The sequence below is a fragment of the Equus quagga genome, chromosome 16 (assembly GCF_021613505.1).
Source record: "Equus quagga isolate Etosha38 chromosome 16, UCLA_HA_Equagga_1.0, whole genome shotgun sequence".
NCBI lineage: Eukaryota > Metazoa > Chordata > Mammalia > Perissodactyla > Equidae > Equus > Equus quagga.
This window is the reverse complement of record NC_060282.1, coordinates 37,973,570-38,000,129: the sequence shown is the minus strand read 5'-3', so window position 1 is coordinate 38,000,129 and position 26,560 is coordinate 37,973,570. Positions and strand designations below refer to the sequence as shown.

At 41.3% G+C, this 26,560-nt stretch overlaps 1 protein-coding gene across 6 annotated transcripts in view; it reads left to right on the top strand.

Moving 5' to 3' along the window:
* VPS13B (vacuolar protein sorting 13 homolog B) overlaps positions 1 to 26,560 on the top strand; it is a 784,298-nt gene that overhangs the window by 742,532 nt on the left and 15,206 nt on the right. For all 6 annotated transcript variants that reach the window (XM_046642610.1, XM_046642612.1, XM_046642609.1 and 3 more), the window contains 6 exons: positions 1,842 to 1,969; positions 2,184 to 2,383; positions 15,702 to 15,820; positions 19,264 to 20,066; positions 24,134 to 24,310; positions 26,311 to 26,481. In XM_046642610.1, coding sequence (XP_046498566.1) covers positions 1,842 to 1,969; positions 2,184 to 2,383; positions 15,702 to 15,820; positions 19,264 to 20,066; positions 24,134 to 24,310; positions 26,311 to 26,481 — 1,598 coding nt within the window. The remainder of the gene's footprint in view (positions 1 to 1,841; positions 1,970 to 2,183; positions 2,384 to 15,701; positions 15,821 to 19,263; positions 20,067 to 24,133; positions 24,311 to 26,310; positions 26,482 to 26,560) is intronic.

Sequence of the window (26,560 nt, the reverse complement as noted above, 5' to 3'; positions counted from 1 at the left end):
TAACTTAGATAAACACAAGTCACAGAAGACTCTATTCTGTGGCTGTTCCTTCATGCAAGTTACTCCAATTACCAATTACCAGTTATGCAAGTAACAACCACAGAATCAAGCCAGAGACATGTAATGGTTTGTTCATACTGGACTTTGAATTTTGTGGTTGTTTTGCATGCAGTATATCCTTTCTGTAGCTGTCAGGAATACCTTATTTATGGTATATGTAAAAAGTGCAATAGAAAACATATTGTGATGTTATGAGAGGTACCTTATTCTCGTGATTATGAATTTATAGGTTTCATTTGAGATTTTAGCCATCCTGACGTGCTGATGTATACAGAGATTTCTAATAGTAATGTTTTAAAAGATAACATTATCGTAAGGGTTTGTTTGCTACACGCATCTCTCTTCTTTCACAACATTCACAAACATCCCTGATTTTATACACTTTTTGTCCCTAACTCTGGAGAGAAGTGGTTATCCCCATATTCTGATTGGAGAGTTTAAGTGTGGTGAGTTTAAGGAAGTATTTTTCAAAGTGATGTGAACCTATGTCTAAAAAACAAAACTTATTTTTAAAACTGAAAGACAAAATTTAAAATAAAATTTCATTTGGAAATTATGTTTAAAATTCTAAGAATTATAGGACAGGATTTCATTAATATAATTTAATCTTATCTATAAACATTAAGCTAGTTATTAGATTGAAAGCACCATACGTTAGTCCTGGCCCCCGGCTTTCTTGGCTATCGAAAAGAAATTCTCTAAGGGTGGCTTGCCCAGCTCTTTCAAAATTAGGCTGGGGAAAGAACTTTGGTGTTAATCCAAGGACTGCATTCTGAAAGTGAATTCACTTCCTACTGTCCCATCTCCTCCTCTCTTCTCCCCTCAGCCCAATAGTGTACATTGATGATATGATGAATGTGATTTCTCCAAATGCTAATGGACAGTTCACTTTGACATTTCAGACAGATACAGTCTTTGGGAAGGACTCACCCTGGTGAACAGGATAAATGGTGAATGAGAAATTCTTTAGTGCTTCATTGACCCTTTTTAATCAGCATTTTAAACTGAGGGCCACGTTTGGCAAATACCTAATCTGCTTGATTAATTGGAACAATCAGTCCATGTAATTGAAACTTCAGAGAGAATTTGTTTTTCCGGCTTTGATATGGAATATTATTTGGCAGTCTATTGGTCTGAATTGGAAAATTTCTCTCTCTCCATTGTAAAGGGCAGCCTGTGCCTAGATAGCAGTTTTTCTAATGCCAAACAATACAGGTTTGTTCTTGGTAGTCAAAATGGAGATCCTGTAAAGAATGATGATCTTGCGAAAATTAACAACAAACATTATGAGCCTTTAGAATAAAAAAAGAGCAAGTACCCAAATTCTCTAGTAGTCCTTCTAAAAGCACATCAGCTCCTCCTTTGCCAAAATTTATCAAGCACTTTTGAGGAAGAAGGCACCCTATCTGAAGAGTTTAAGGCACATATGCATAGAGGGAAAAAGAGCAGGAGGAAAAGTTAGCACAGGTTAGCTGTAACTCTCTCTGAGTAGTAGAAATTATGTTTTATTGTCTTTTAAATAATTTCCCCACTTTTTGAATATTTTTTGATAAATATATGTTATATTGTTGGAAAAAAATCAGTAAACCATATAATTAGTGTATAGCAGTTAGTAGATGAGAGGATGGTCTCCTTTCTCTGGAAAAACGTTTCTTCTGATCTGTGAAAGAGAAGCTGTCATAGGGTTCTGAATGTTGCAAACCTAAATAAGCATGTACCATGAGAGAAAGCATTCATTTTTTTCTAAACCATTTCTGTCATTTAATCTGATTCTCTTCTAGGGCCATTGCACTGACATATCAAGAACATTTTGGAGTGATTTATTTAACCCTCTCAGAAGACCCTAGTCCTCGAATAATTTTCCACAACAGATGTCCAGTAACAATACTTATAAGGGAAAATATTAGAGGTATATTTTATAGCATTTAATTTAAATAATACAAAACCTATGTTTTTTCCAGAGATTTTTGATTCAGTAGTTACCTGTGATCCTATGAAGAATGTTTAAATAAAAGTATTATTCATCCCTCTTTGAGAAGTTTCTCTTGCCACATTATGTTTAATATTCCTAAGTCTTTGTCTTCAGGGCCTAAGTTTGTATATGCCTTTTTTTTTAATTTTAGATATTCCAAAGTTTGAGGTTTATTGCAGAAAAATCCCTTCTGAGTGCTCAATTCATCATGAACTGTATCATCAGATTTCCAGTTATCCAGACTGCAAGACCAGAGACTTACTTCCTAGCCTCCTTTTGAGAGTAGAATTGCTGGATGAAATAACAACTGAGTGGAGTGATGCCATCGACATCAATAATCAGGGAACACAGGTCAGTGAGCCATGTGTGTCCTGCCAAGGCCCACGGAAAAACTCCCTTTTCTAAAATTTTGCTGATTGTCTGTTTTTAAGCATAGTTTTCTAAATGCTGAACTTTTTGTCTCTTTGCAAGGGTTCGTGTGTATCCATTTTTATATTATCCATAATGTCCTCATTATCTTAGAAATTCTCAAACACAAGTATGTATCTCCAAAGTATACTATACAACTGTTTACTAGAGAGGAGCACTTGGTAAAAGCAAGCTCATCTTGGGTCTAATCCAAGGTCAAAAACAAAATAAAATTGTTAGACTTCTCTGTATAGAAGGTAGTCTGTCCAGATTTTAGGACAATCATAATACCAACCTTAGAGTAATGCTATCTTTTGAAAGTTTACTAATTTTAAAATATATATACTTGTACTAGTAGTACATAAAACTCTAGAAATATAAGTACAATTTTAAAAACTTGAACAGATTAAATGTTCTGATTTGTCTCTGTCTTACTCTGGATGTTAGTGGTATTATTTTTGTTGAACCTAGCACTTCATTTCTGTGTAGGTAAAATTTACCATTTTTAAGTGTATAATTCTGTGGTATTGAGTACATTCACAGTGTCGTACAGCCGTCACCACAATCTATTTCGTCATCCCAAACAGAAACTCTGTACCCGTTAAGCAATAACTCCCCATTCTCCCCTCCACTCAACCTCTGGTAACTTCTATTGTACTTTCTGCCTCTGAATTTGCCTATTCTAAGCACCTCATATACGTGGAATCAAACAATAGTTGTCCTTTTGTGTCTGGCTTATTTCACTTAGCGTAATATTTTCAGGGTTCATCCATGTCGTAGCGTGTATCAGAACTTCATTCCATTTTATGGCTGAATAATGTTGTTCTGTACTTTTTCAATGTTCTTTCACATCTATTAGTTCATTTGATCTTCACAACAAGCCTGTGAAATAGGTCCCATTGTATTGGCTACAACACACATATTAAATTTATAAATATATTTATAGTAATAATAACGACTGTCATTTAATGATCACTTACTATATGCCAGGCATTGTGCTGAGCACTTTACAGTCATTCTTCTCTAACCTTGACAACAGCCATACAAGATAAGTCTATCATCTCTATGTTATAGAAGTGAAAACTGAGACCTCCAGATGTAACATGGCCTAATATATTCCCATATATTATAAGAGAAGGAGCTAGGGTTTTATCCAGACCTACCCAATTCCAAAGCCTGTGCTCTGAATGCTACTGCCTTACCTGGGATTCCTCCCTTCTTCCCCAGTAATGCTGGCACATTCTTTCTCATCTCTCACGAGAGTCTCTCTTTTCACTCCTGTGAAGTCTCCTCCCCACCCCTGGGACCCTCTACATACTCATAGAATATTAGTGATATTTAATTGCACTTATTTCTTTAAATCATTTCCTACCAAGTCAAGATTCCTGGCACTCAGATACCAGCCTTATTCATCCTCAGCCTACAGCAGAGTGCCCGTCAACACAGTAAGATCTTAATAGGTATCAAATGAATAAATAAATGACTGAATGAATGAATGAGAAGGTAGGTTACTAAGAGAGATCATGTAAAAGAAGAAAGAAGGGTCCCAGGCCTAACCTTGGGAAACTCCAACATGTAAGTAAATATTGCAGTAAGAGAGACTGAGAAGGAACGAGCAGAGTGGGAGGGAAAGGACCTGGGCAGGGTCAAAATGTGGAATCCCCTGAAAGAGAAAGTTTACAGGGTGTCAGATGGTGGAAAGACGGAAGCAAGGTAACAATTAAATTGCAAGTTCAGAGTGAATGGAAGTGAGGAAGTGGAGGAACAAGTGAGAATTGTTCTTTCAAGGAGTGTGGCCATGAAGCAAGTGAGATCAGTGGGGAGGAAGTTACTTATATACTGTAGGAAAGGAGTCAGTCAGGGAGATGCCCAGAGAGACAAATCCAAGGCACAAGGAGTGTAATTCTGCTTGAACAGAAGGGCCACGTCCTCTTGTCTGACAGTAGAAAAGAGGTGGAGATGGGCACAGGTGTAGGTAGAGATGTTTGGAGGGATAGGGCTGGAAAATTGAGTGAATTGATACTCAGTGGCTTTAAGTTTATTGTGAAGCATGGAATGAATCATCTATAAGAGAGGGAGGGAAAGGGGTGGGGGCCTGGGGAGAACAGTAGCTCTGGAAACAGGTGAAGGACATGGCCAGGCACAGGTACAAGAATGGCCCAGCAGCCTGGAGGCCACGCTCACCTTGGAGACCTGCATTTGTAGTGGTCCCAAACTATCCAGGGGTATGATTTCCATCCGCAGTGCTCATTTAATGAACAATGAAAATCTCCTGGATCTGTGTAGCCTCAGGAGATGTTCCTGGTCTCCAATACTAATTTACAAATAAATATTGCAAGCTTCTCAAGCGTCCCTGAACTCTCCTGCATCGGTGTGAAGATTTTTGAAACCGTGCTTATATATGTCTAGGGAATTCTTTACCACAGGCATTCTGCCTGCCAAACCTTATGTGGGGGATTCCCATTCACTCTAAATTTCTTCAAATCTTTGTAGTCAGGAATACTTCAAAGCTAAGGGGAGTTACTCTTTCCAACACCTTCATCATCCCTCATCTGAGGACCCAGCAAAATCTCATGTTCCCATTAATCTTGGAGGAGCTGTGTGCCATATGTCCTGCAGACCATGGTGTGCTTCCTATTCTGGAGGAAGATTTGTTTCAGACCCTCATCGACATCTTCTCAGCAATACACCAGGACATATAAATCACCGGGGAGTGAAGGGAGCTGTGTCCTCTGATGAAAGGAAGCACCTCCTGTAGGAGTGAGTTTGTCTGCCAGGAGCCTTTCCTCAGCCCTGGGTCTGAGGCACGAGATGTGAATTTCAAAGCTCACCTAAAAAAGTAGAGTTAAAACATCGTAAAATCCCTATTATGCCACAAGGAAGAAAACTCCTTTAGCTTTTGTCAGCCATAGATATACCCCTTGCCTCGATTTTATAAATAGGACAGGTGTCATGTTATATAATTTTGAAATGGAATATGAGAGGGAATATGCATAAAATAACCTTATAATCACACAAAGAAGTTTTCTTTGGATCAAGAGTTATTGGGAAGACCTGATAGCATGTAAGAATCACAAAATTCTGATTGTAAAGTTGGTATGGATTTTCTGGGGTTGTGTCCCTGGCCTGCATCTGGTTAGAAGACATCTCAGCCAGAGGCCCTGAAGTGGTAGCTGGTACTCTTATCCATGATTTGACAGTGGGTGGTAGCCTGACTGTAGGGAGGAAAAAATCTTTAGATTGTCAATAAATAAGTGAGGCATAAAAAATAAGCTTACATTGTTCATTTTAAGTCATAATTTTGATCCTATCAGGGAAATAGTTTAGAATCCTGTCATAGTGTATGGGATTTCAATTTCTGGTAGTCAGAAGCCTTATTTTTATCAAAGTTAGGCAACATTCTTATGAAAAATTCAAAACAGAAAGATAAAAACATAGTAGTTACTATTTAACTAATATAAACATTGTGAAGCACACTTTAGTCATTCAATCAGCAAATACTTACTGAGTTTATAATCTGTGCCAGACATTATAACTTAGTGCTGGGACTCCATAAAATATAGTGAACAATGTGAAACACTGCTCTTGCCCTCAAGGAGATTATGTGAGGAGGAGATAGCGAAAGTAATCATATAGGTCATTGTATTATTGTGAACTCTGATAAGAGCTATGAAGGAAAGACACACTTGTGTTGTTAGAGTGTACAGCAGACTAGTTTGAGAGGCCAAAGGTTGTGTTTCTTGGTATGAGACCTGGCATCTACGCCTTCAAGGAGGAACAGGCATTAAGTAGACAAGAGAGTGGGAGATTTTTCTTGGCAGAAAGAGCAACATATTTGAAACTTTGGTGCTCAGAGAGGGATCATGGTCCTTTTGAGGATCTAAAGGCCAGTGTGGCCATAGTGCCAGATGAAGGAAAAGAGGGTAGGAGAGGACACTAGTGAGGTAATTCAAGGCCAAACCTGGCAAGATCCTGTATCTCCAATCAAGGATTTTGTTTTTATCTTAAGAGCCATGGGAAGTCATTGAATTGTTTATGGAAAGCAATTTCTGAGCCATTGAAATAGCAATAAGAATGAGCTGTTTGAACCCCAAAAAGCAAATTAAAATTATCCCTTTGCAGGTGAATTCTCTTCTAAAAAGATCCAGTAAATTCTCATGATCTTTGACTCTTAGCAGAAGTGTTCAGTGGGGTGATTGTCATTGAAGTTTTCATCTCAAATAATGTAGGGGGTGTGGCGGGGGTGGGGAATGACAGTCCATGTTTGTATTAGCTTTGTACCACTTACAAAGTGCTTTCACAGCCACAGTCTCCATTCTTGCGTTCATTTATTCAACAAACTTTTATTGAGGGCCTATCAAGGGCCAAACCCTTTGCCCTGAATAAGGCCTAATTCCTGCCTTCAAGGACCTGAGTGACTAAATAAATGCACTCAAGTGTAGTAAGTCATAAGATAGAGCCCCTGATCACCTCAAAAATTCTAAGATAGGGCAATAATTTTCGTGTTTCTTTTACTGATGAGGGGATTGAGGCATACAGAGTGATCAGCTGGGTCTTTTATAACTAAGTAAGATCAAGCTGGCACCTGGATCTGCTCACACATGGCCCAGTCTTGTTTTTCCTACACCAAGCTGGGTCACTGTCTGGCCTTTGCAGTCCCGCCCTAGCTACAAATATTGCTACCTGGAAGTTCATGAAAGCACAGGTTAGAAGAGGTTTTCTAATTTCCCCTTTTACCTTGTGCAAGAGTCCCATGACATCTCACCTCAGAAGACTCCCAGTGTCATAGTCATGGCTTATTCCAGCAGTGACTATCAGAAAGTTTCTGCTCATATCTCCCTCTGTAGCATCCACTCATTCATCCTTGTTTTGCCCTCTGAGGCATCATAGATTATTTACTTCCCCTTTAATACAGCAATATTACAATTACATGAAGGCAGCTTCAACATCTTCTCCAAGTGTTCCCTTATCTGGGCCAAACATTTCTAGTTCCTTGAATCATTCCTTCAGTAAATGTGATTTCCAGACCCATCACCAAGTTACCCTTGTCTGAGCACTCTAGTGTGTTATGTTCCCTTTTAAAAATCTGGCAGCCGGAATTACACATAGTATTCTAAATGTGGTCTAACCAGCTATTACTTCCCTATGCTTGCATTAATAAAGTAGAAGATTGAGTTAGCATTTTATTAACGAGTTGAGACTTTGTTATTATAGAACTGTGGTCAACAACATCCCCCACATCTTTATCATATGATTTGCCGTACAGTTGACTTTTTGAACCCTATGACAGGACTTTACATTTATCCCCAATAAATTAAATCTTGTTGCTATTGGCCTAGTCCAGCTAGTTGGAATCACTTTTTAAAAAAAATTTGTGATGCTGTCATCCAACATATTAAGTATCCCTCCCTGGTAGCTTTACGTCATCTGTAGATGTGGTAAGCATGCATTCTACATATTCATCCGAGTCGTTAATAACATGTTGAACAGGACAAGTCCAAGGTCTACGTGCTGTAGTGAATCACTAAACACTTCCCTAATGCGTGGGTTCAGGCAGCCACTAACACACCAAACTCTACATTTCTTAAATAAGAAAATGCATCTAAAAGCACTTTTTAAACTATACTGGATAAGATATTTCTTATCTTGCTTACAAGAATGTCATGAGACACTTTGGTAAGTGCCTTGATGAACCAGGAGTTAAATATGTAATCAGTCCATTTGGTGCAGATCAGACAGAAGTAACACTGAGCGTTAATGCTTAAAGAGAACGTGCTGTGTTTAGGGATTCCCCTAAAATATTTTTCAGTAAATGTACAGAGGGAAGAATTGCATCCAGAATATCTGCTATTTTCTTTTCATCCTTATCCAACCTTTTCTAACTTGGTCATCTTAGAAATTCATCTCCTTTCTCTTCCTCTCTGGGAGATCTAATTCATCTAATAGCTTTAGCTACCAGCTATCATCCATTCACCCCCAGAGATGTATCTCTGGTCCCCACATCCCTCCCAAGCTCCAAATTTGTGTTTCCAGCTTCCCACCAGACATCTCCACCCGAAAGATCTATGATCATCTCAAACTCAACACACTGAAATCAAAGTGATCCTTTTCTATTCCCTGAGCCAGCTTCTCCTAGAGTCTCTACTTCAGTTAATGTCATCACCATTTGCCCAGTGTAAAAACTTTACATGATATTGATATAAATTCATATTGAATGCCTGCTTTATGTCCAGTCCTCTACAAATATTGTCATTAGTCCTATCGTATCCCTTAAAGGCAGATGCTATCTGAAGCTCAAAGAGGTGAACTTAGACAGAGCAAGTGGACCTGGGATTCAAACCCAACGGTCTTGCTTCGAAGCCTTTCTTTTCTGACTGCATCCCACTGCCTTCCTTTCTCTCTCTTCACCCTCACATCCAGTAAGTCACCAAGTTCTGGGAGAGATTCCTCAGAAATGTCTCTGTATCTACCCCTTCTCTCTGACCAGGGTCTACTTCAGGCCTTTTATTTGTCATCCCTCTCCTAGATTTTAGTGGTAGCCCCTTAAAGGGTGTCTCTGTTGTCAGCCTCTCCACCCTCAAGTCTATCTCCACCACTATCACCAAAGTGATTACTAAAACACAGAGTCCAGCCCAGAAAAGGTTCTCTAGTCCAGTAGACTGCTTAAAACAGACCACTCCCTGAGACCAAGCAGGCTACATATTACTCCCTCTACAGGTTAGGGTTCAATCCCATAGCACACATGGAAATCTCTTTTTCCCTTCAAAGTCTAAGTCTTGAATTCTTCCATATCATGGTTTTTCTTCTTAAGATATTATTTTACAAACTGCTGAGTCTGCAGATATAAGTAGTAAATTTCAAATTTATTCCTTCCCAAAATAGGAACTGAAATGTTTTTTGATTTTTAGCCAAAAGTCAGCAGAACAAATATGATGCTTAATTAGCATATCTTCAGATCAATTGATGGAGGCTGAGACGTCCCATGATATGCTGTAGACAAGCTGGAGACCCAGGAAAGCCATAGTGCAAGTCAGTCCCAGTCCAAAGGCCTGAGAACCAGAGGAGCTGATAGTATAAATTCCGTTCCAAGGGCAGGAGAAGACAAGATGAAATGTCCCAGCTCAAACAGTGATACAGGAAAAAAAGGGGCAAATTCTTCCTTCTTCCCCGCTTTGTTCTATTCAGGCCCTCAACGGATCGGATAATGCCCACTCACATTGGGGAGAGCAGTCTACTGAGTCCACCAACTCAAATGCTAATCTCATCTGGAAATACCCTCACAGACACATCCAGAAAGAGTGTTTGAATCTGGGCACCCCGTGGCCAGTCAAGTTGACACAGAATTAACCATCAAGAAAGGAAGTGAAAATTTAAGGTGGGGGCAAAATGAGTCAGGTAGAAGAAAGAGAGTTGGAGAGAGAAGCCCAGCAAGAGGTACCATAATGGGAATTGGAGCCCATTTGAAGAGGGAATCAGTTAAAATTGGAGGAGGGGACAGCTTAAAGACTTTTAATAACAGGGATACCTATGATTTGAGTTTAACTCAGCTGCAATGCTGGGCTGCATTATAACTCCTTCTTTATTATCCCTGGATTGTCACATGTATCCTATTTGGCAGGGGGGAGGGGGGCGGGGGGGGGAGCAGAAAGAGGGAAAGAAAGCAAGAGAGACAGACTTTCAGGAGTACTTTCAATTATTTCCTATGTCCCCTTGTAATTTATTTACACAGTAAAATTAAACTGGTGTAATTTTTAAAATATTATTTGTTGAACATAAATATGATAACTAATCATTTTATTTTTATTTATAATTTTTTTGTGTGACAAAGATTGGCACTGAGCTAACATCTGTGCCAGTCTTCCTCTGTTTTGTATGTGGCATGCCACCACAGCATGGCTTAAGCACTGTGTAGGTCTGCACCTGGGATCTGAACCAATGAATCCTGGGCCACTGAAGCAGAGTGTGTAAACTTAACCCCTACACCACTGGGCTGGCCCCGATAACTAATCATTTTAATAAAGATAACTGAATATATAGAAGAGCACATGTTATATTAAGGTGTTTTTTACTTGTAATTGTAGTAAAAGACAGTGTGGAAGGGGAAGGCAGGACTTCGGCCTCAAATGGTATTCTTATACCCACATATGTAAGGGGAAGTCTTACTGATCAAAGTGCTCTAACACAGACACAAATGGCAAAATGGAGTATCCCCCAAATGTTTTCTGGTTAAAGCAGCAAGTGTCTGACTATATGTTGCCTATAGCCTTCCACACACACCCCCACACTGCCAGTGTGAAGTGAAGAAAGTAAAAAATAACTAAGTGACCGCATTGATCAGGACTGGCTAGCTCCTCCTGCAATAACAAACAACTCAAAAAAGGAAAAATCCCCATAGCCATTAGTCATTTCATTCATTCTTTTTCGAACTATACACAGAACAAACAAATCTCCTTCCCAGGGTCCTAACCAGTCACCACATCGCACTGGAAATCCAGTACTTCTGAGTGTTGGTCTCTTCATCTGGACCTGACTTCTTTCCATCTGGAAACCTATGAACTCATCTGCTCCCTATCTCCTCGCCATGTTAATGGATGGGATAACAGTAATAGCCCCTCCAAATTGGAAAGAGGAAGAATGAGACACATAGAGCAGCCTCTCTTCCATAAAAATTCTGCAGTTTTTTCTGGGTACATCCTGCGGGGTCTATACTCTGGAAGCAATGAAGTCTCCGACCCCTGTTCTGCTCTTGGAAGAGCTCTCTTACCATTATTCTTCTAGTCCCTGGATCTCCCTCAGAGATCTTCCTTGGCTGCAATTGAAGCTTATGTTGAGTCTCAAATAATGACAGTCTCTTTTAGTCTAGGTTCATGAGTTTATTGGGCAGTAGTAATTTCTCAGAAACTCAGTAGACTTCTTATTTATTTGATTCCAGAGAATTCCAGGTACTAATAACCACATCCATGGTCCTTTTTTGAGACATATTTCTGTGCTATCTTGCTTCCTTACCTCTTTCTGGATTTAAGAGAGCTTCTGTAGGAAAGTTATACTCTTAATCTAAATATTTTCCTGAGTCACTTTAACAATTAAGAAGTTTTATCAGAGAGTGTAATGCCTATATATATCCCTAAGGCTGAGTATTAATCTGTCTTCATGTTTGAAGACTAAATTTTATCTCTTGCTGTTTGGGGTTTAAAAGCATTTCTAAGTTTGCAAGGCCCTGAATTTCTGGAATCTCTCTATTCTCTTTCATTTTTATTGCACACTGGCCCAACTTTTCCCTGAGCTCACTTCTTCTTCATAATACATTGCCAGACACAGCCAACAGCAACCAAAACACACTACTAATATTTTGTTTCCAAACCTCATCTTCCAGACCTACAAATTTATTTGGTTTATGATCTACCTCCCAAGTAATCCCAGACAACGGTTTTACTAAATGTCTTGCTACTTCATAACATGAATTTTCTTTTTTTTAGTTTTCAGTATCAGTTTCTACTGCCTGATTGTTAAGCCAAGGGCTCATATTTTAGGTTTTTGCTAGAACCCTACTCCTATTACCAATATCTGTATTGGCTAGTACAGGCTAGATTATTCTGCCTGTCATAATTCTAGAATTTACTTCTTGTTCATGCTGTGTGCCCAGTCTTTGTCATTTGGGGGCTCTGTTCTACATGGTCATTCAAGGACCCAGATTGATGGAAGCTCCATCATGTTCTATTTGCCCCATTGTAACAAACCATCCCAAAACCTAGAGGCTTGAAACAACAATAATTAACTTCTCGTGATTCTGAGGGTTTGGTTGGGTGATTTTTCTGCAGGATGAGTCTGGGATCACTTATGCAGCTGCTTTCAGCTGGAAAGTAGGCTGAGGGATGAAGTCTGGGTAATTCTCTTACCATGTGATCTTTCCTCCTTAAGAAGGCTAGACCAGGCTTCCTCACATGGTAGCAAGAGGGCAAACCCAAGAAGCTTTATCAAGCTTCTGCTTGCCTTATGTTTGCTAATACCCCATTATCTGAAGAAAGTCACATAGCCAAGCTCTTGTGTCAGTATAGGAAGGGCCTAAACAAGGGAATGGATACTGGGATGAGCAGTTCCCTGATTGCGTAACAATCTGTCATGACCATCTAGAGCAGGAGTTGGCAAACTTTTTCTTTAGTATCTAGATAGTAAATATTTTAAGCTTTGCAGGCCATACAGTCTCTGTCACAACTTCTCAACTCTGCTATTAGACAGAGACAATATATAAAGAAATGTGTAGCTACGTTCTAATAAAACTTTATTTACAGTAACGAGCAGCAGATCATATTTAGTCCACCATTGATCTGGATCATAAAACCTTTATTCAGTCTCTGCAGCAAGGAAAGAAAGCTGGCTCTTTTATGCTTTGGCTCAGAAGTAGCACATGTCAGTTCTGCCTTTAGCCCATTGACCAAAACTAGTCATGTGGCCATACCTAACTGCAATGGGATGAGGAGTATAATCCTGCCCTGTGCTTGGAAGGAGAGGGCAGCTAGACATGAGTGGACACTAGAAGTCTTTACCACAGGACCCACATTGAGATGATGTCCATTTAGATCTTTACTGAGTACCAGGCACTGGTTATAAGTACTGAAGAAAATGGACACAAAACTATCGCCCTCATGAGCTTATTCAGAGACCGTGATGGTTGGTACACTAAGAGGGAGGAGCATTTTATATATCTCTGCCCTGGAACTGTTAGTTATTTACTATTATTTGCACACTTGGCTTTTTCACCAGCTGAGCTGTGAGCAACTTGAGGGTATGGTTATATCTTCTCGGTGCCTAATACAGTGACTGACTCTTTGTAAGTACTCTTTGAGTATTGAGTAATTGAATGATTGAATGTTCAAACCATCAGACCAAAACAAGGATTTACTTTAAACTTCTGGGAGACCTGGGTATTGGTGCCTAATTTCTCTGGCACGTAGGTTCCTAACTCCCTAATCCCTAGAGCCACTGTACACAAGGCTTGGTGTTGTGAGTTGTTGCTCTATATGTGAAGAGACAATGATAGGCTCCAAGACTTAAAATCTGTGTTTCTTCCATTCTAGTGGTGAGTGAAAGGGACCCAGCAAAACTTTCTCTCCAGAGTCTAGGTTTTTGGGCAGAAGAAGTACCTTAAAGATTTAGATTAATTTGCTTTCTTTCAAAATCCCTTGAGCAGTCAACAGAAACCATCAACTTGGCTTATTTTTACTATCTTAGAAAGTACAAGTATCCTCCTTTCGTAATGTCTGAAGATTACTTTGAGAATGAGCAGAAAATAAATATTTCCCTCATCTGATCCCCTCCTTCCCTCCTTTGAGGGGTGGTAGTTCTGGTTTTTAACACTCTGCTAAAATCCTGGGGTACACACTGAAGTATGGACAGTCATTGAGAGAAGGGAATATAGATGGGAGCATAGGGCCTTTAAAAGGTTTGTGCCGAGTGAATAATCCCGTGTCTGTAAGCCTAGTAAAAGACCAATTGACTTACTTTACATATCATACAAAAAAATGGCTTTCATAAATGTGAATGTTCCTCAAAGAATACCAGTTTGTTTTAGATTCATGAGCTAAGCCATTTTTCACGTTGGCTGCATTCCGAATTTTATCATAGTCAAGTTCACTTCTTACCTTGGAACAAATAGGGCAAATTCAGGATACAGAGTTTTTTGAAACAGATATTTTTGCAAATCAGTCCATTTAGGAAATATGTCCATAGAGAGTACAAATTGACTCCACTCCTGCCCTCAAGAAGTTGACAATCTAGTGATTGAGTCAGATATGTAAATAGGTGACTATAAGATGAACAGTACAATTTGTGATCAAGTAGAAATATGGTTAAAGTACTTTGGAATGTAGATGTAGGTATCAAGCCAAGGAAAGGAATAGAAAAATTATACAATACCTTCATGGAATAAGGTGTGCTTAAGCCGTATATGCAAAGAAACATCGGATTTTGAGAGGACTTTATGGAGAAAAGTGTATTTGAGGCACAGGGAGTACTGAGTGGCAGACAGGGGCCTATGCTAGAGCAGTGGCTGTGGAAAGAAAAAGAAGCCACTAGTGGAAGAGCCGGCAGAGCTGGAGGATCTAATGGTTGCTGGACTGCAGAGGGTGAGGAGAGGGAGGAGGCAGAGATAACATCCAGGTGCCCCGGATGCTGAAGTTGGTCAGGATTTCTGAAGGAAGAGCTATTGTTTAAGAAAACAGCCCAGTGACTTCAAAGTCTCATCCAAATTTGAGTCTGTAACTCTCTCCTGTGGTTCTGTGTACACTCCTTCTGGTACCTCTTAGTATGCTCAGAATGCAAATACATTCACTACCTGTCAAGCAGGCACCTAGCTTTGTTCCTTCATGCAGGAATTTCAGTCTTTCTTCTTTTATTTGCTGTCCTAATAATAATAAAGCACCCAGACTTGGACTGAATTGATATTGCAAATGCTCAGAGTCAACGTTCCCAAACCTAAGGAGGTTACTGCCCCTACCCTCAGGTAATGTTGGCTGTGAACACGATGTTCTTGGAGCTGTTTTTCAAATAGTTCTGTTCTGTTTTCAAATATTTCTCCATTTAAGCAACATGGGTATTTAATGGTGAAAGGACATCTGTTCTGCTGGCCTGGCACTTGGCTTCTGAGATAGAAGTGCTTTTAGGTCTTAGTCTACCTTCTCATGGTAGAAAAATTAATTTTGACTCCAAGCAAATGAAGCTATCTGATGTTCCTGTTACAAGTGATGTGAGTGCCCTGGATTATAATACATCTTGTTGGTAGGTTTTTGGGTGTGTTTTTGTGTCCCCAGCACAGAAGGGCATCCTCATGGTAGTAAGTCAACACTCAAGAGCCTGAAAGTTTTTTGCACATTGCATTTCAAGTCCTGAGTTTTAGAGTTTTTTCCCACAGAGATTCATATGCAGACATAAAGCTGGCCCATGGCTGGGCTCCAGCCCATGCAGAGTTACTTGCCAATTCCAGAGAAGCAGAGAATGAAGACACTCATGCCCCGTCATCCATCATTTTTTTTTTCCTATGAACCTTACAGCTGGATATTGAGAAATCTGGATTTGATCTTTCTTTCTTTCTTTTTTTTTCATTTCAAGTCAGCTGAATAGCCTGTACACATGGATATAAAGAAATATAACCAGGAAGTGTTTGTGGTATTGAATCAGAACTTGAGACATTTGAAGTTAACCATTTCAGTAGTGTTTTTTACTTCTTTTCGATTTTCAAAATCGGATTTTGAATGTTGTTTTGCAGGTTGTGTTCCTGACTGGCTTTGGCTATGTATATGTGGACATTGGCCATCACTGTGGCACAGTCTTCATCACTGTGGCCCCAGAAGGAAAAGCAGGACCCCTTTTAACCAATACCAACAGGTGGGTTTAATTATTATCCCAGTAGCAGTATAGTAAGCTTTCTCATTATAAAGTTGTAAACCTACTATTTACCATTCTTTGTCATCCCTACGTATCCATTAAAGCTTTGGGTTAACTATCGTGTAATCTATCAGGATATGGTTATTCACATTAAATCATACCTATAATATTTAGCAATATATCATCTTCCGTGGGTACCTCTTCCAGTTCTTCTGTGGTAAGTTTAACAAACTGATTTACAAACTAAGACATGCGTCTTAGAATTATACATTATCATTAGCATGAAATGCAAATTAATACTTCTGTATCCACATGACAACCTAGTAATTAGTAATTAGACTTAAAAATTAGAGCTACATCAACAATAAATTCACTTATTAGAGCCACATTTTTCCCCCTTCAACCTGACTGTTGCCATCAGGTTTTACAAACATGAACCAAAGAGTTAATATCCTTAATTCAAAAGAACTCGTATAATTCAGTAGGAATAATATGAAGATAACCCTTCCTTCCAAAAATAAACTAAGGGCAAAAGACATCAACAGAAAATTCTAGGAAGAGGAAATACAAGTAATCAAGAAAATGCAAATTTAAATAAGATATTGCTTATCAAATTAACAGTAATGTTCCATCATATACATCATATACAGCAAAAATGCATATGATAAATCTAAAATAAAGCAAATATAAAGTGGAATATGTAAATATGATCCTAGTTATGTGTCATATATACATACACACCCACATAAATACATACATGCATGCACATTCTCACACAGAATACACAGAAAACTTTCCTAGAAATAAGACTAAAAAGAAAAGAAAGAAACAAAATTGTTAATAGATGTGGGTAGAGAGCTAAAAAAAGGGCTATCTAAGCCCTTTTTTAAAAAAAGTTCCTTGCTTCTCATATATGGTTAGGAACTCATTAATCTGGACCATGCCAAATTATTATTAATTTGAATTTATAACATTTCAAACAAGGTTGAGTAGAATGTTTTCTTTGCCCAGAAGTGTTTGTAAAACACTAATAGTATAACAAAATTGGAGACTAGATTTAAATTGCATAAGACAAAATTTCAAGCCTACACAACCATTTTAGAAACATTTTATCGAGGGCATTAGTAGGGTATCGTTGATGACAACAGCAACAGACTGCACACTGAGCAGTAGAAGTGGAGAAGGCTCATTAGTTCCTTGTACTTCCTCAATTCGTTTATTCAACACACGCTTTTCAAGTGTTTCCTGGATGCCAGGTACTGTTCTGGGGATAATACATCAGTGAATAAAAAGACCAAAATCCATGCTCACATTCTCATAAGTGTGGAATGGGAGGACATAGAACAAAAATAATAAAAAAAGGAAATTTTATGGTGCATCATAAATCTAAATGTATTTTATCATAATAAAATATAAAAGAGGTTGGTATTCTGCAGATAGAAAAATAGATCCCAGTAAGAAGGATCAGGAGTGCCAGGGCATAGGGACAGAGAGAGCACAGTTTTAAAAAGACAGGTATAGGTAAGCCTCACCAAGAAATTGACATTTGAGCACAGACTTGAAAGCAGCAGAGGGTTAATAATCTGGAGGAAGAGCTTTGCAGACAGAGGGCACAGCCACTTCAAAGGTATGAAGCAGTGTGCCTGGCATATTGGAAGAGCAGGGAAAAGGCAGCTGTGGGCAAAATGAGGTAAGTGAAAGTGGAAGCAGTAGTACCTGAGGTCAAAAGGGAAGGCTGGAAGGAGGGGACACATTGTGTAGAGCTTAGTTTTCATTCTGAGTGAAATGAGGAAGTCATTGGAGCATTTTAAGTGGAGAAGTTACATGACCTGACCTGAATTTTGAGAAGATTGTTGGCTGCTTTGCTGAAGTAGATTGTAAAGAAGCAAGGTAGAAGTAAGGAGACTAGTTAGGAGATTATTACAGTTATTCTCACTAGAGATGCTGATGGCTTAGATTATAGTGATATCAGTGGAAGTGGTAAGAAATGGTCAGATCCTGGATAGCCTTTTCAGGAAAAGCCAATGGGACTTCCCTGACACATTGGATAAGGGGTGAAAATAGAGGCATCCAGGAAGGCTCCAAAATTTTTGGTCTAAGCAACTGGTAGGATGTGGTTGCCCTTAACAGAGATGGGAAAGGCCATATGTAGGTTTAGGGGTAAGATCAAGAGTTTGATTACAGACCTGGCAAGTTGAAATGTCTTTTAGACATACAAGCGACCATGTGGATTGGCAGTTAGAGGTGTAAGATTGGAGTTCAGGGGGAGTTCCAGGTTAATTATGTGACTGTGGAAGGTATATTTATGGTACATTAGGGTACTATGTCATATGCCGTCAGCATATAGATGGTATGTCAAGCCATGAGACTGGATGAGATCTCCAAGGAGAGTGAGTGGAGATGGGAAGAGAAGAGGACCAAGGGCACCTTAACTTTAAGAGATCTGGGAGAAGAGGGGGGAGACTCCTGAGTGACTGAGGATGAGTGACCAGAGGTAGAAGAGCTGAGAGAGTGTGCAAAGAAAGTGTTTCCAGGAGGAGGGAGTTATCGACAGTGTCAAAATGCCATTGTAGATCAGGTGAGCCACAAACTGAAAATCCACCATTGGATTTAGCCACATGGAAGTCACTGGTGGCTTTGACAAGAGTTGCTTTGGTAAACTGGTGGGGGGCAGAAGCCTGCTTGGAGCAAGGTTAAGAGAGAATGAAAGGAGAGGAATAGGAGGCAAAGTGTATAGAAAATGCTTTGGAGTTTTTATGTAAAGGGGATCAGAAAAATGAATGGTAGCAAGAGGACAAAGTAGAGTTACAAGGGGTTTTTTTTTAAGTAGGAGCAATAACAGCATGTTTATAAGCTGCTAGTAATGACTAAAACAATGATGATGTAGAAGAGAGGTGAATTGCTGGAGTGATGACCTTGAGGAGGTGAGAGCAGAGTGATGCAGCGCACAATAGAGGGGTTCACAGAAATGGGAGCACAGGCAGCTGAGCCCTAGAAATGTTGGGAGAGCAGAGCACAGGGGCGGAGATGCTGGTAAGTGGGCCATTGTGGTGGGAGTTCCTGCTGATTTTCTTCTGCTAGCTTTACTTTTTCCATTTAAGGAGGCTTGGTTATTTTATTATGTCTTTCTGCTCTGTGATGATCATGATAGAGAATTAGTGCACAAAAAACTTGGGGGATTTTGCAGTAAAAATCTAGTGTTGGTAAGGGAAACACATAAACGTGGCAAGAACTTGTAACGGTCCCAGTGGGAACATTTCCCAATACTGTTGGAGTGTGACTGGCTCTGTCCATACACGATGTACTGAAAGTTGAGTTCTTATTTGTTTCCTTGAGAATCTGAAGGGACATCAGGAGTTGCTTAGTAAGGCACTGTCATCAAAAAAAAAAGGAAAGAAAGAAAAGCAGGGGGAGACTAATGGTCTTTTCTCTTTCTCCTCTAGAACTCTGGAGAAGACTGTGACGTTTAAAATGTTCATCACTCAGTTGAGCCTGGCAGTGTTTGATGACCTCACCCACCACAAAGCATCATCTGAACTTCTGAGACTCACACTGGATAATGTTTTTCTCCAAATGGCCCCAGTGGCTGGTCACCTCCTTGGGGAAGAGACAGCTGCAGCCCTCTTTCAGCTTTACTGTGTGGAGGTCTACTGTGGGGACCTGCAGTTGGATAACCAGCTATATAACAGGTCCAATTTCCACTTTGCTGTCTTGGTCTGCCAGGGAGAAAAAACAGAACCTACCCAGTGTTCCAAAATGCAGAGTCTCCTTATATCTAGCAAAGATTTGGAAGAATACAAGGAAAACTGTTTTATCAAACTTCGCCTCACCTTAACTGAGAGCAGGAGCTTATTTGATATTAACGAGTTCAGTTTTGAATTGAAACCTGCCCGGTTATACGTGGAAGATACGTTTGTGTACTACATCAAAACTTTGTTTGAGACCTACCTTCCTAACAGCAACCCGGCTGGTCACCCCACAGTGCTCTCAGGTGGCAAACAGGTGTTGCCCATGCAGGTCAGACAGCACGCGATGGCCTTGGTGAATCCTGTGAAGTTACGGAAGCTGGTCATACAGCCGGTGAATCTCCTCGTGAGCATCCATGCTTCCCTCAAGCTGTACATAGCCTCCGACCACACTCCGCTGTCCTTCTCGGTGTTTGAAAGAGGCCCCATCTTCACCACGGCCAGGCAGCTCGTCCATGCCCTGGCGATGCACTATGCTGCTGGGGCTCTTTTCAGAGCAGGTGAGGACACAAGCTAAGGGTCTGTGATGAGCTAGGGCCTGGGCAAAAAGGAAATACTTCGGGGTAGTACCTTATTGACTTCAATTCATAGGGAAGTAATATGGTGAGAGGTGAAGAACATGGGCTTTGTCATTAGACAGCAATGGATTTAAATCTAGGCTCTGCCGCTGCTGACTATAAGGCTGACAGCCTTACCGAACCTCCCCACGTCTCAGTGTCCTTATCTATAAAATGGGTTTTAAGATTTTGGAGAAGGCAAAATGAAAGTATGTAAAGTACCCTGCATTCTACTTGGCACTTAATAAATAACCAAGCAATAGTAGCTGTTATATTCACTGTTAGGTAACTTAGAATTTTAATTCCATTTAGCAAACACTTCTTTAGCTCCTTCCAGGTACAAGGCTTTATGTTAGCTCTCTGGTGCAGCCAGGAAAACCAGCCCAGGCCCTGAGCCCCTGAGCCTAAAAGAAATCCAGTCCTAGGTTGTTAGCTTTCTTCATTACAGGCCATGAATAGCTATAGGTGAGAAATTCAGAGGATTTGTGTGCTCATAAGATGCATAAAGAGCCTTCTACCTACCCAGTGCGGCCCTGCCTGTCTAGACAGATTGCTGAGAGAAGGCTGTCGGTGTCTCAGCCTCTCCACAGACCTGAGCTGGAAAAGTCTGCAGGGGGTGGTTTGAATATGTGTGCAAAATGTATGAGAAGTCCTGTGCACTAAAGATTGAGTGTTGACGACCAAGTTGTCTCAGAATACTCTAAGGTAAGGCTTCAAAAAACGCATTCCTGACCTGAATTCACTCTAAAGCAGTTTCAATTTGATAAAGCGGCTCCTCATGTTCCCATGAATTCAAGTAAGGAACAGCAGCCAGAGTTGGTCTTGTGGGCCCTTTCTGGTAAAAAACAAGTCTTACTTTCTGAAAGTAAAAGGAGAGAGCCTTTGTAACATTGTATTTGGTGAATGAATTCCCATATATGATTAACATTGTAGCAGCAAATGACCCATGTTGTTGCCATATGGGTAAGATTACATTTTCTCTGTAATGTAATTCATAGAGTTAATAGGGCTACCCGAACTCTTAACTGAATATGACAAGATTCGGAGAGCACCCTGCCAGAACTGTTTTGATAGCTTGCACAACAATAAAGAAAATATTTCCCTCTTGCTAAGAAATCATTTAAAAATAAGCAGTTAACATTTCACATTTAATAGATGGGTATATTTATAAACAACTCCAGAAACTTGCCCTTTCAGGCAGTTTTTGCTTTTAACACGAGAAGCAGGCATGCAGGTTACTGAGCTCTGATCTGGGGCCTGGGGGGAAGAGGCCCCACCCAGCACCACACAGCGCTGAGGTGTGGGAGCACCCACTGTGTAATGAGCTGGCAGAGAAGCTCCAACTGTGGCACCAGCGAACCACGTCCCTGCAGCCTGTGTGCTAAAAACGATCTTTCTTTGTTTTGTTTTATGTTTTTAATGAGCTTTCACAAGAACATTCTGTTTGGATTTTTTGTAATCCACCTAAAAATCCTCTAAGCTGTTGTCCCAACCTTATTATATGCTGAGACAAGAAATTCTAATTTAGAGGGCCAAGTTTTTAGAGCCTGTTGGGAATTCTGTCGCTAAATATCTGTGGACAGTCTGAAGGTTATCTGGAGGAAAGTGGTGATTGAAAGAGTTGGAAATGGGAAGATGGTAGGAGGTGACCGGCCCATGGTGTACTGGTACTCTGTGGAGAAAGAGAGAGGGCTGGCCTGGGGGTGATCAAGTTGCATCTGTATCTCCTGTGGGTCAGGATGAACCCACTGGACTTGGTTATAAGGTTCCTGACTGGGAGGCTCAAAATACCCTGACCTCATTTCTAGGGAAGTTTGTGGAGTCACCTTGAAGAGTTTTTAAAAACAAAGAAATAGTAAAGTAATTAGAAATGAGGAACTAACCCTATTTGAACAAAAGAATGTGGGCTTTATAATTTCCTGGGGTCTCTCTCTATCCACAAGTCTCAGTTTGATGGGAAGTCAGACAAACACCCCTTTTCAACAAAATTTCCAAAGAAGCAAGCAAAAGATATATTTGCTTTTGGAGGAAAATAATTTAAAAAGGAGTGCCCTCAGTTACTTTGGGCCCTTTTCTGGCCAGCTCAGATGCCACTGAGAAGTCGCTCTAGTCCACGCATAGGCCTCCCATCAGCCAGTGGCCCCAAGCTGAGAGATCCTGAGCCCACCCTCACGTGGCAGGAGCGAGCTGCATCACCGGGCGGGGTGGTTTCTGCTTGTTCTGCCTGAATGGGCGCATTGTAGAGTGGTCTTTGCCTGGCAGTAGCTCCTCTCCTCTCTTTATCTCTATGTGGAATCTTTGGAATGAAGGGGAATTAAGATGTTTCTGGACCAAACTTCTGCCTCCAAGCAAACCTTACAACTATTTCAAGCTAAATAGAATCTGCTATTTCTTTACCTCCAGAGTGGGTCCTCCAAGGAAGAATATTCCACAACCTTCCAGGGTACATTGCCTACTTGCTGCAGCCTGGACTCACAGAAAACATGACGGGGGTAGGGGGGTGGCTTTGGAATCAAGTCAGCTGGGTTGGAAACCCAGCCCACATGTCTTGACCAGCAGGGAGATGATCTCCTTCCTGCCTGCCTGCGAGACGGTGGAGACAGCGTTAACACCATGTCAGGAGCATGCCCGGTACAGTCGCTGACCCCAGGGAGGGGCTCACTCATTAGCTAACCTGAAATTATTTGAAGGGAGGTAATAGTACTTCCCTTGCACAGTTCTTGTGACAAGTAAATAAGTTAAATGCCAGGCACCCATAGGCCCTCCCATTTAAAATCTTCACCTTCTGGAAGTTATTCCCTCTTTTATTCTAAACCCTAGTGTTATCATCCTGATGATGATATCATCCTATCAGAGAAGGGAGGTGAGCTCAAAATTTAAGAATGTCACTCTTTACAAGGGCTGGGCCTGCGAACCTTCAGGGTGCTGGCATAGCTCTTGCACCCAGGCCTTCCCAGTCCCCTGGGATCAGTGACTTGACTGGGGATCTCTGTCACAGGCCTGTACTCCAAGAACCTGCTGGTGAAGGAGAGTTGGCTCCCACATGGGTCCTGTCCCCACGGCCTCGCCATTAGAGTGCTCTCAGCCCCAGGCTGGAGAGGTCAGTGGGTTCCGGGAGGAAGTCGCCTGTTGGCAGTCCTCCTCTCCTTAGCCTTTGGCCCTGGCCTGCACCTCCAGGCATCTGGGCCAAGAGCCCCAAGCCCCACCCTGGGGAGGAAGGCGAAGGGAAGCCACTGCTGGAATCCACACCACAGCCACGTTCCCACGAGGCAGTACACATGGCAACCAGGCCACTGAGCAGGCCAGCTCCTGGCAAACTCCAGCTACAATAGGAAACCAGATCCAAGCTCCCCTCCTGGGACCTTCTCAGGGAACACTGTCCTCTCACCAGCCTAATCAGTGTGTCCATGTCCCGATGTTTACACAACTGAAACTGGGGTTGAGGGGGAGATGTTTGTCTGGCTCCAGCTTTGCTCCAAAGAGAAGCACTCAGCTTGGTAGGATTGGGAAAGATTAAAAATAACTCCTCCATCCTTGTCAGAACTTTGCATCCTCTTTGCAACACCCCATTTAGCATCTGGCCTCCTCCCCTGACCAGGCATCTCCTCCTCATCCTGGTGCCCCCACTGCCCCAAGGAAGTTTTGAGGGTAACTTCCCAGCCTAGAAACACCTGCAGCCTAAGGGACCACCTTTCCTTGGGCAGATGGGAATGTGCATCCCCCCGTACACGGGTCCCTTTTAGCAGGAATATGGGAAGCAGGCAGGAAAATCATATTAAAGCTATTTGTGAAGCTGCCAAAAGGATCACTTTGATTTATAAAGTATGAAAGTTTGCCGTTTATGAATTCACAGTGAATGAGTTATTTCCCATATTTTGCTCCAAAGAAGCTTATTACGTTCTCAATTCTAGTGTGAAAAATGAATTGCAGGGAAAATGGGCCACTTTTCCCAAATGTTGAAAGTGCTGTATTCAAGGGATGAGGAAGCTTTTCCCTTTGGTCCGTTACAGGCTGGGTGGTTGGATCTCTGGAAATCCTTGGCAGCCCGGCAAGTTTGGTGCGAAGCATCGGGAATGGGATCGCTGACTTCTTCAGGCTTCCGTATGAGGGGCTGACCCGAGGCCCGGGAGCCTTTGTGAGTGGCGTTTCCAGAGGGACAACATCATTTGTAAAGCACATTTCCAAAGGTAGCTATTTTGTTTCCTTGTAATGATGCCTTATTTTCGTTTCTTCCCTGTCTTATTTTTTATTTTTAAAGAATGTGTTAAAGTTTTAAATGCATTAAGTTTGCCTTGAGCTTTGTTTGGCTAAATTGCAGTGAAATGTTGGATTTATAACAAAGCTCATATATAATGTCTTATGTTTTAAACAGATCACTCCAGGCTGTAGTGTGTGAAAATGTTTCAGAAACTTCAGAACTTTAAACCTCCCACGGGGAAAACAAGGATTGGCTCAACTGTTAGTCCATGTGATAAATACAGAAATATTAAAGGTGTTCAGGACTTCTGCTAAACATCAGAAACCCTACACTGTGTTGCCTCATCATATATTTTTTTAATGTAGATACAGTTGTCATAACTTTTGTAAGGATATGGATACATTTTGACATGGAAGCCGAGTTGGAGGTGAAACAGCCAACTTTTCTGTTGCACGCCACGTAAACAGTGCCATCTTGTGGCCCAGCTAGGTCATCAGGCACAGAAGCCAAACTGCTGCCCACAAGAAGGAGAATGTTTTCATTTTTATCCGTGTGTTTGCTTGACGATATTTTGGTCAGGTTGGCAGTGACTCGAGAACTAACAAGGGCCATCTGAGTCCCTTTTTCTTCTCAGCAGGAGGCAGGGAAAACAGGGCAAAGGGCTTCTCCCCCATAAAAAGCTTTTTACTGTCAACAGTGCTGCAACTCTGTGATGAGTGGGCAGGTTATAGAAGTCTCTAGAAGGCTCAAAAGAAGACTTGAGCTTGAAATATGAGACCATGATCCAGAGATGGGGCCTGGCAAGAGAACAGCAAGAGCAATAAACCAAATTCTATGGACAGTGACAGGACCTCTCCCCTGAGCCCCCGTCGTCCAGGAGGCCTGTGAGCTGAGCTGCAGGAACTCAGATGAGTCACTGGTGGATTTCTCACTCTTGACACTTGAATCTTTGTGGTTCTGTTGTTTTTATTTTAAAATAATACACCCAACACCTGCTAACTTGAACTCCAGTGGTAATTTTAGCATACTGACTGACTGAATGTTTTTTTACACTTGTTCTCTCCTTCTCTTAACAAAATCTCTTTGGTTGGTGTGTGTGTGTGTGTGCATGATTTTTTTTTTCTTTTTAGATTACTGATAAAGATACAGCTGCAAAAATGACATCTTCTGTTTCTTCTTGGAGCTAGACCTCCAGCAACAGAGGAGCTAGTTCCTTAGCTTCAGGATATGTGCATCGCCGCCGTCCAGTTTGGCTTCATGGAGACCAATGCAGACTTGCTAGAGGAGATTAGGACTGTCTTGAGCAAGATGCTGAAATAGCCTTTCTTAGGAAACCCAGACAGACTCATGGCTTTCTCATGATTTATTCCCTTTATCATCCTCACTTTTTTCAGTTAACATCCTGAACATTGAAATTGCACGTGATCGCTGTGGCACAATAATTATTTTCTCGGAATGTCAAATGATAAAGTTTAGTGTCTCCCTTTACTATGACTGGAGTGATAAGGAGGGAGTAAACTTTATTCCTAAAGTGGAAACATTTCTTTACAATCTGTCAAAAATTCAGCAACATAACCTTAACCTTTAAAATCAGAGCAGGAAAATTTTAACCTTCAAAACTGGGCCTTAATGAGGATTTCAAAACTAACTGTTTTAGCCAAGCCTTGACAATCAAATGGTAGTGAATGACAGTTTCCTGTGAAACTCTAAGCATTTTTCTGGTGACAGAGATTCTTATCCTACCCTTTTTGAGGAGTGCCATCACCCTCATGAGCAAATGCTAATCTTCACCTCATTTTCTTAAGGCTGTTGCTTCAAACTTTCCAAGAGGAAGCCACCATCACTCACCACCTAGGCATGTCCAGAAGGCACAGATGGGCTTCCACTACCCTTTTCCCCTCCCCCACCGCCCCCCAGGGTTCACTCCCCTGGGGTCCACCATGTATGTGACCAGGAGGCCAACCCACCCACATGTTCTTGTGCCCTCAGGTACCCTCACCTCCATCACCAACTTGGCCACAAGCCTGGCCCGGAACATGGACCGGCTCTCCCTGGATGAGGAGCACTACAACCGGCAGGAGGAGTGGCGGCGGCAGCTCCCGGAGAGCCTGGGCGAGGGGCTCCGACAGGGCCTGTCCCGGCTGGGCATCAGCCTGCTTGGTAAGGGGCTGCCGGGGACCTGTGCACTCACATCTGTCTGCACTCTGGCTCTGCAGGCAGGCCCAGGTGTGCAGGCTCC